Source organism: Triticum urartu, chromosome 6A (genome assembly GCF_056163025.1).
Source record: "Triticum urartu cultivar PI428250 chromosome 6A, HENAU_Tu73, whole genome shotgun sequence".
Classification (NCBI taxonomy): domain Eukaryota; kingdom Viridiplantae; phylum Streptophyta; class Magnoliopsida; order Poales; family Poaceae; genus Triticum; species Triticum urartu.
In genome coordinates this window covers 213,240,976-213,250,252 of record NC_141878.1, presented here as the reverse complement: position 1 = coordinate 213,250,252, position 9,277 = coordinate 213,240,976, and the positions used below count along the sequence as shown (strand labels likewise).

General features: G+C 42.2%; 1 protein-coding gene across 1 annotated transcript; it reads left to right on the top strand.

Annotated features, from left to right (window-relative positions):
• Window positions 1–642: 642 nt before the first annotated feature.
• LOC125512265 (aminopeptidase M1-A) lies at window positions 643–8,650 on the top strand. The gene is made up of 19 exons (XM_048677363.2): window positions 643–1,001; window positions 2,537–2,682; window positions 2,758–2,860; window positions 3,434–3,620; window positions 3,714–3,807; window positions 4,782–4,935; window positions 5,269–5,373; window positions 5,455–5,571; window positions 5,871–5,984; window positions 6,280–6,462; window positions 6,577–6,856; window positions 6,942–7,063; window positions 7,147–7,244; window positions 7,333–7,510; window positions 7,607–7,721; window positions 7,817–7,884; window positions 7,965–8,042; window positions 8,142–8,216; window positions 8,330–8,650. The coding sequence occupies exons 1-19, from the start codon at window positions 762–764 to the stop codon at window positions 8,510–8,512; spliced, it is 2,640 nt and encodes an 879-aa protein (XP_048533320.1). The 5' UTR covers window positions 643–761; the 3' UTR covers window positions 8,513–8,650.
• Window positions 8,651–9,277: the final 627 nt, after the last annotated feature.

The window sequence follows — 9,277 nt, the reverse complement described above, 5'->3', positions numbered from 1 at the left end:
CGCGTCAGTAAAACGCGAAACGAAAAAACAATTACAGGCCTTGGTTGGCCCAACCACCGGCCAGCGTTTGTTTATTGTATAAAGAAAATTCTGCCTGGACAGTAACACGAGCAGCCTTCTAGTCTGGTGGTTAGCGCGCTCTGCCTCGTGCTGTAGGTATCAGGTTCGAAACCTGGCGCGCGCGATTTTTCGTTCACTTTATTTATTTGTCCAGTTCGTTGGAAACTTCCAAACAAGTCCGAACGAAAAAAAACCCTCTCACGTTAACATTTTTCCCTTTATTTATTTGTCCAGTTCGTTGGAAACTTCCAAACAAGTCCGAACGAAAAAAAACCCCTCTCACGTTAACATTTTTCCCGCAAAAATAACGGGCATTTATGTGATTACGTATAAAGCAAGGGGGTTTTCTGCAAAAATAGTCAATACGTGTAAATCAGCCTTTTAGGCTTTTTTGCAAAAACCTGAATCAATATTGATATTGACACGCAAAAATTAGCAATTATGATACCAATCTACATGTGATGCTTCAATTGTCATACTTCTGTGCAATTAACGAAAAAAACTGGTCTGGTTGTAGGTTGCGCCGTGCCGTACATCCACCAAAGACTGCCCTGCCCCACTATAACATCTCGCCAAGCCCGAAGAATCGCAAACCAAAGCGCTTTTGGTTAAACTCATCGCCAAACCAAAGCGCCTCCTCCGAGCGTCCGACGCTTCCAAATCTCTCCTTCCCTCACACTCCACCGACGGCCGCGGTGACCATGGCGGCGGAGCTGGAGCAGAGCGCGGAGCACTTCAGGGGGCAGGCGCGGCTGCCGGGCTTCGCGGCGCCGCGCCGGTACGATCTGCGCCTCACGCCGGACCTCGCCGCCTGCACCTTCGCGGGCTCGGTGTCCGTCGACGTCGACGTCGCCACGCCCACGCGCTTCCTCGTGCTCAACGCCGCCGACCTCGACGTGTCCCCCGGGGACGTGCACTTCGCGCCCAAGGGCTCCGGCCAGGTACCTACCTTAGCTGCTCGCGTCGCGATTGTCACTGGTTCCTCGGTTTGATCTATTCGTGTGAGGTTTGGGATGTGGAAGCTGGGCCTTGGCGATTGGTCGGGTGGGGTTTTGGAACGGGGTTATGCCCAGCGGCTAGGTTTTGGCTAGGTTTTGCTCCTTGGAAGGTGACGTGTTAGCATTGCCTTGGTAGTTTAGTGAGTGAGTGAGATCGATTTCGCGCTGCTTAAAAGCTCAACAGTTGGATGTGCACTGCTTACTATGGGGTTCATAGGTTCTTTGCCTACGAGTTGCAACTGACTCAAATTGGATGTATTGCCTCCATGGAACATTGTGATCGTGATATTTCACTATGAGGTGTAGATTTGGAAAAGGAAGAGATATGCTGCTTACATATTAGGCAAAGCTCAACATTAATAGTCATTATATTGTTTACATATTATTAGGCAAATGATCTGCGTTAGAATAGAATGTACTGTTTTTCTTTCACAGTTAAAGACTGTTTCAAACATTTTCCTGGCACCAGGGTCATACACCGTACATACTAAATCAGTCTGCACAATCTGGAGTTAGACCTCATACTGACATAAATTTAATCATAAAAATTTGTATAGTCTTCATAGTTTCTGCAGCAAGATTACTTTCTCCCAAAAGGTGATTTACAACACATTTAGTACCAAGTGCTATCCTGCACTATTATAACCCGCTCTCATCAAAATAAGCAGTCTAGATTTTTTTTCTTATGAATAATTTACATTGTTATAATCTGAAGAGTCTTTTTCTCCAGAAGTAATCTGCACCGCTATAGTCTGCTTCCATCTGACTGAACGGTCTAGATTTATTCCTTTTTTATAAGACCAATCTGGTCTTCTATAATCACGTCGCACCCAAACAAGCATTGTCATATATCCTTTTTTTTCTGGAGTAATGTGAGTATTTCTAGATATTTTGGACCAAGATGGGATTTTTATCCCGCAGAATAAATCATTATTAGTGCTGAGGCGGGTTCGAACCCATGACCTCCAGGCCACAAATTGAAGGACTCTGCCACTGCACCAGGTCCGCGCTTCAGATCAGAAGAACAAAATAAGGAAATAAAATCACGTGCTTCAGCTCACGAATAAATATGTTAGAAATAGGTAAAAGTAGAATAGGTTGATTCATTGCCATCGACAGGATTTTTCTTGGGAACAACAAACTAGTTCGGGGGAGACAAATCAGTAGGCTAGTAGCTATGCTTTGATTTGCTTTGTCCGACAGCAAAGGGGAAACCGAGATGGAGAAGAGAGTTGGAATTGTGAGAAGTGAATGGGTGGCTTGACGGTGACATTCACGGACCTGGGCAATTAAATGCTTTGCTAATCTGAAGCGTAACTCATGATTTATACTAGTAGTAATAGAGTGCTGAGTAAAGTTGGGGGCCCCTAACTTTTGGGGGACCTGTGCAGTTGAGCAGACTACACCTGCTTGAGATGTCAGGCTGCCTGGCACTTCATTCTATATTTGATCATGAATCATGCTATCTTTTGTATCAGGTATTACTTCCTGTGGAGGTTACCAGTGCACTGGAGGATGAGATCTTGATTATTCGCTTCAATGAAGTGCTTCCTCTTGGGGAGGGAACTTTGGTAATTGCATTCCAAGGAACTTTGAATGATAAGATGAAGGGTTTTTACAGAAGGTAATCATTTGATATCTCAAAGGTTTATATTTATAAAGATATTCACAATATAATCTTTTCCCTTTTGATTGTTAGTGTGTATGAGCTCAATGGGGAGAAGAAGAACATGGCTGTAACCCAGTTTGAACCTGCTGATGCAAGGCGCTGCTTCCCATGCTGGGATGAACCGTCTTTCAAGGTTTAAGGCTTTGCTTTACTTTTTGTTTTTGGCTGATAGTTTGCTATTACTTCCGTTGTGCCGGTGAAGGGAAGAAATGCGTGACGTATAGTGTTTATGTGGATTGCTATTCCTCATAGTTAGCTTTCATGAAGTCCATGAATTTTGTGTGATGTTATCCATTCTGCACAATTTGGCTGTTAACTGGTTAGTATTTCACTTTGTTGGATTAGTAAATTCTGTGTTTTCAATCTTTTGTTACTCGAGCTCTCGATTTGAACCAAACAATTTGGCCGCACAGGCTGGATGTATCCTTCAACCCTATGGAATATGCTTCCATGATGCCTGATTATATTCATCGGGAGCAGCATCGTTTGATTTTAACTTATATACCATAATGAGATATAATGCTTACTTCAAGTTGCTTTGGTGTCATAATATGACTAGAGTTAACAGTATAAATATGTGCCATTTATGTTTTCTGTTTTTTCAATGAAGGCTAAATTGTGGTGCATCTTTTGAACAGAAGGATAAAATATTAAGCAGACTTATATTACATACTTTTGGGTTTAACTGTTCCTTTTACCCATGCAGGCTGTATTTAAAATTACTCTTGACGTTCCGTCTGAGACCGTTGCTTTGTCAAATATGCCAGTTGTTGAAGAGAAGGTCAATGGTCCTACCAAAACTGTCTACTTTCAAGAATCACCGATAATGTCAACATACCTAGTGGCCGTTATTGTCGGCATGTTCGATTATGTAGAAGCTTTCACCGCGGATGGTACTGTAGCTCCTCTGCCACATTACTTACCATAGGTCTCTCTTTCGCTTTCACCTCTTGGCGGTTCATGCTGGCCTCATTTCCCCTTTGCAGGTACTAGTGTTCGTGTTTACACACAGGTTGGTAAGAGTGCCCAGGGAAAGTTTGCGCTAGAGGTTGCTGTGAAGACACTGATCCTCTTCAAGGAGTAATTTTCTGATCTCCTGCCCTAGTATATTGATTAACAATGTCGTCTTGAGCTCTTGTTGTAGTTCTCTCTAGATGCTGCATTTCTCAAACCCAATAGTGTTGTCTAGGAAGTTCTGGTACTCTAATAATTACCAAAACATTCTGATGTAAATAATACTACCATTGCACATAGCTAGTCAAACTGATGCACCTCTGTATTCTGAAACATTAGTTCCATAGGTTGATCTATATGTTTTAGTTTGAGGCGTTTGTGTATATGCACTTGATTGGGAACCATGTATTTTCCCATCTATATGCAATACAACTTTACCAAATATTGCTTTAAAAGCTCATTTCATGATGTGATGATTACTATGGCCTAGTTCTTTTGGCGAGTTCAAATAAGCTGCCCCCTCCCCAGCTTATTTTAGAAGCCCCAACGAATATGGGGGGTGGCTTCTAACATAAGCTGGGGAGGGGACGGCTTATGCCTTAAGCCGTCAAAAGAACAGGGCCTAAGTCCCATAGGTTGAAATGGTGACCTTTCCCAGAGATGGCATTTGTGTCTACAACAAGTCTTTCCAATTTGTAAAATGATTTTTTATGCTATGATGATTTATTAAATTTGTACCCCTTCTGGAAACCTTTTCAAGTGATTGTATTTATTTGAGTATCTGTCACCCACTCCCTCCGTCCATGAATAAGTGTACTTCTAGATTTTGTCTTAAGTCAAAGTTTTAAAACTTTGACCAACTTTATAGGGAAAAGTAGCAGCATTTATGACACTAAATTAGTATCACTAGATTCGTTTTGAATTGTAATTTCATAATATATCAATTTTATGTCATATATGTTACTACTCTTTTGTATATATTTGGTCAAAATTTTAAAACTTTGACTTAGAACAAAGGCTAGAAGTACACTTATTCGCGGACGGAGGGAGTAAAACTGTATTCATGGGTTCAGCTAATGATGGCTCATTTGTAATTGTAGGTACTTTGCTGTGCCATATCCTCTCCCAAAAATGGACATGATTGCCATTCCTGATTTTGCTTCTGGAGCGATGGAGAACTATGGCTTAGTTACATACCGTGAAACAGCTTTGCTATTTGATGAGCGACACTCTGCAGCTGCTAATAAGCAAAGGGTAGGTACTATGGGTCCCACTCTGAGACCCATGGGTTTCTATGGGATTTTATTGTTTCAACCATTCGTACTAAGTTGGGAATGTGGTTCTCTATCGTCATTAGGTCTTTTACAAAGACACATGAAAATATATTTAGTTGTATATCAGTGCACAATGCTGAATCTCATAACAAAATAAAAAATTTCTCTCGTCTGGCAATTAATAACAAACATAAGCACTGATAGATGCTGCAAGTCATTTTGTTGAGTAAGTGTGCATATGCTATTTGCTGGCCATGTGCCATTGACACCATCCTTTAAAAACTAATTAGTTAATTCCTTCTTATCTGTCCAGGTTGCAGTTGTTGTTGCACATGAATTAGCTCACCAGTGGTTTGGAAATCTTGTGACTATGGAATGGTGGACACACCTATGGCTGAACGAAGGTTTTGCAACATGGGTAAGAAACTGAAAACACCAAAATATTGAGAACTTATAATTATTTCATGTTGTTGCTCATTTAATGTTGCTGTCATGGCAGGTATCCTACTTAGCTGCAGATCGTTTCTTTCCAGAATGGAATGTTTGGATTCAGTTTCTAGAGGAATCTACAACAGGTTTCAGGTTGGATGCTCTTGCAGGGTCACATCCAATTGAGGTAACAATTATGTCGTCACTGTCAGCATGCTATGATATGACTTTGTTAGGGATCTGCACTCATGTTGTACAGGGGAGGGAAAAGGTCAACTGCTTCTCATATTTCCAGTAATATTCTGGAGGGAAATTTGGTCCTGTCACACTGAAAGATGGGGGGTTTAGAAAAATCACATTCTCCTAAATGCACTAGCAGAGACTTTAAACTTTCTATTCATGCCCTTCACACTATGCCAATTGTTTACATTATAACCTATCTTACTACTTGATGTGTATATGTGGCTTATTATCTATTATTTTCAGGTTGATGTAAATCATGTTGATGAAATAGATGAGATATTCGATGCTATAAGCTATAGGAAAGGAGCTGCTGTTATCCGAATGTTGCAGAGCTACCTTGGGGCTGAGATCTTCCAGGTTTGCTTTAATTATTTTTCCCAGTGTGCAAGTTTAACAGATCATGTGAGCCTGGCCGTATGATTTCTTTTGAGATGCTACCCCCTAGCTCAGAAGGACATACCCTGTTAGTTTCTTAATGTATTTGGACAGTTGGGTGAACTAGATGCAATCTTAGTTGTAGTTATATATAGACTATTCATTGGAACTTAAACTTGCACATTAGTTTCACATTCGTGGGAACCTGTCAATTGAAAATTAAAATAGCTTTTGAGCGGAAACAAGAAGTTTATTCAACTGTTCTTCGTTTTGCTAGAAATCGCTGGCTGCATACATCAAAAGGTTTGCATATTCAAATGCCAAGACAGAGGACTTGTGGGCTGCCCTCGAAGAGGGGTCTGGTGAGCCAGTGAAAACACTAATGCACTCCTGGACGAAGCAGCAAGGTTATCCTGTTGTCAGCGTAAAACTAAAGGATGGAAAGCTAGAGCTGGAGCAGGTTGGCCATGGACATCTGCAAAATCCTTTTCAACTTTACATGTTTTATCATTATTATCAAATTTTGTTCTGGCTTGTGGCTTTCTGAACATTTTTTGGTCTTGTCTCTTTGCAGACACAGTTCCTGTCAAGTGGGTCTGAAGGAGTTGGGCAATGGGTGGTTCCCATCACACTATGCTGCTGTTCGTACTCAGTTCAGCAAAAGTTCCTTTTCCGTGGAAAACAGGAGGATTTCAATTTGTCAGGGCTCGTAGAATGTCAAAAGAAAGATGATTTCTGGATTAAACTTAATGTCGATCAGACTGGTTTCTACAGAGTGAGTTATGATGAGGAACTTGCATCCCGACTTAGGCATGCAGTTGAGACCAACATACTGAGTGCAGCAGACAGATATGGTAAAACTTTTGCATGGCTTCTTACAACTGTGTAAGTCTTTCCCTGTTCAACTATTCTCACATTATTACTGTCTGATCAATACAGGTGTACTTGATGACACCTATGCCCTCTGCATGGCTGGTAAACAGAAGTTGGTCACGTTGCTGCATTTGATTGCTGCGTACAAGAATGAGACTGAGTATACTGTGCTTGCACATGCCATCAATGTACTACTCTTCCTATTCTAATAAATTTTTCTTTTTCCTAAACTTGATTTTGTTCTAAAGCGTTTTTGTTCTTTCCCTTTTAGACAAGCCTGAGCATATATGAGATGATGGCTGTTGCTGCACCTGAGGAGTTGGTTAATATGAAGAAGTTCCTAATTGACTTCCTTGAGCCATTCGCACAGTAAGTTATTTACTTTTTATCATTCTGTAGTGGAAGGATAGTTTATCGTGCAGTCTCTTCTAACCTTTCAGAAATCCGCCCTTTGCAGGAGAGTTGGCTGGGATGCCAAGGGTGGGGAGGGTCACCTGAATGCACTGTTAAGAGGCACACTCTTAACTGCTCTGGCGGAACTAGGCCATCAGGCTACCATAGAAGAGGCTGTCCGTCGATTTAATGTCTTTCTGGAAGACAGAGAGACGCCACTCCTCCCACCAGATGTCCGAAAGGTTAGCACTGTGACAGAACTTAAATTAAGCATATAGCTATATAACCTTGCAAACTATGTAGAGTCCACTTGTTAACCATCTTACTGTATTGTACAGGCTGCATATGTTGCTCTGATGCAGACAGTGAACAAGTCAAACAAAAGTGGGTATGAATCTCTCCTGAAGATTTACAGGGAAACTGATCTGAGCCAGGAAAAAGTCCGTGTGCTAGGTAAGCTAATATTTCCCTTTTGTTGAAGATTATATTTGCAAATTACAATGATATTTGTGGAATCTTGCTAAAATTTATGATCCTCTTCTTTGAAGGTTCTTTGGCATCATCCCCTGACCCTGACGTTGTTTGTGAAGCGCTGAATTTCCTGCTATCATCTGAGGTAACAAGGAAGCGATAGAACGTTTTCGATGACACAGTTTACTTTGAGCCAGCTTAACTCATGATATATTGCATCCATAGGTAAGGAATCAGGATTGTATATTTGTGCTCCGCGGAGTGACTGCAGCAGCGCATGAGGTGGCATGGACATGGTTGAAGGTATTCATTGCTATTTTTGCATCTCCCTGGTTATGATTAGCCTTGCTGCTCTCTTTTGTTCTTCTTCTGTGCTAACTAAATGCCTTGTCCGTGGTTCAGGAAAACTGGGACTACATAGCAGAGACCTTCACTGGACACCTGCTCACCTATTTTATCACCGTCACTGTCTCACCGGTAAATGTCATAACCTGTTACGGAGTATATGCCACGCTCATACAGGCAAATGCATGTGCACAAATGAAACTTGAATCTGCTAACACGGAGGAAACATTGTTGATTTGTCTCAGCTCGCCACGGACGAGAAGGGTGATGAGGCAGAGGAGTTCTTCAAGAGCAGGACCAAGGCGAGCATTGCGAGGACGGTGAAGCAGAGCATCGAGAGGGTGAGGATCAAGGCCAAGTGGGTCAAGAGCACCAAGGGCGAGGCCGACCTCGGCAATGTTCTCAAGGAGCTCGCTCACAAGCATTGAGACGGCTAGTCTAGAACCCCTAGGTAGGCGGAGCGCATTCGGCCCTCCTCCCTGTGGTGCTGGTTTGACTGAGCACTCCAGATGTGTACTTTAGAATAATTTGGTAATAAAGGGCGGTTATATACTTGATTTTTATCATGTCGCTTATTGTTGTCATGTTGGTGCCGGGGTTTAGCAGATGCGTTTAGGTCCCATGCTGCTCCGAAGGCTCCTGGTGCTGTTTGTCTTTCTGGAAACTATAGAAAAGATCCAAACATGCATTTTCCTTTTAGATTCCCAAGCATGCATTTATGTTGGACGTTGGGGGTTTATGACAATCTGGCTGGGTCCTCTCCCTCAGTTCTTTGGCTTCCCCTAGGGAAAAACCAAGGGTATATACCCGTGGTATATGATCTTCACCTGATGGTGTAGAGACCTAGGGTTTTGATGGCTTGGTTTGCGATCGGTGGAGGATGGGCAATTCTAGGAAGGAGCATGCAAAGGACCTCCTGGGCTGGCTGAATTTGCATGAAGTAGAGGAAGAGAGTTTCATTCGGGAGGAGGAAATACTTGAGCCATCGGATGTAGCCAAGTGGTTAGTGATAGCCAAGGTACACACTACTTGGGGTTTTAGCCCTACAACCTGCTATTCAGATATGAGGTCCGCCTAAAATTTGGCGAAGGAGTATGGAGGAAGATCGACGACAACTTGTTCATGATTTAGTTTGGGTGCTTGGTAGATTGGAATAAGGCAATGAACATGTGACCATGGCTATTCATGCACCA

Excerpts from the sequence above, each read along its gene's own strand:
- LOC125512265 (XM_048677363.2), top strand. The coding sequence starts at position 762 with ATGGCGGCGGAGCTGGAGCAGAGCGCGGAGCACTTCAGGGGGCAGGCG. Across the intron at positions 3,808-4,781 it reads ACACTGATCCTCTTCAAGGA|GTACTTTGCTGTGCCATATC; the intron begins GTAATTTTCTGA and ends TTGTAATTGTAG. Across the intron at positions 7,722-7,816 it reads GGAAAAAGTCCGTGTGCTAG|GTTCTTTGGCATCATCCCCT; the intron begins GTAAGCTAATAT and ends TCTTCTTTGAAG.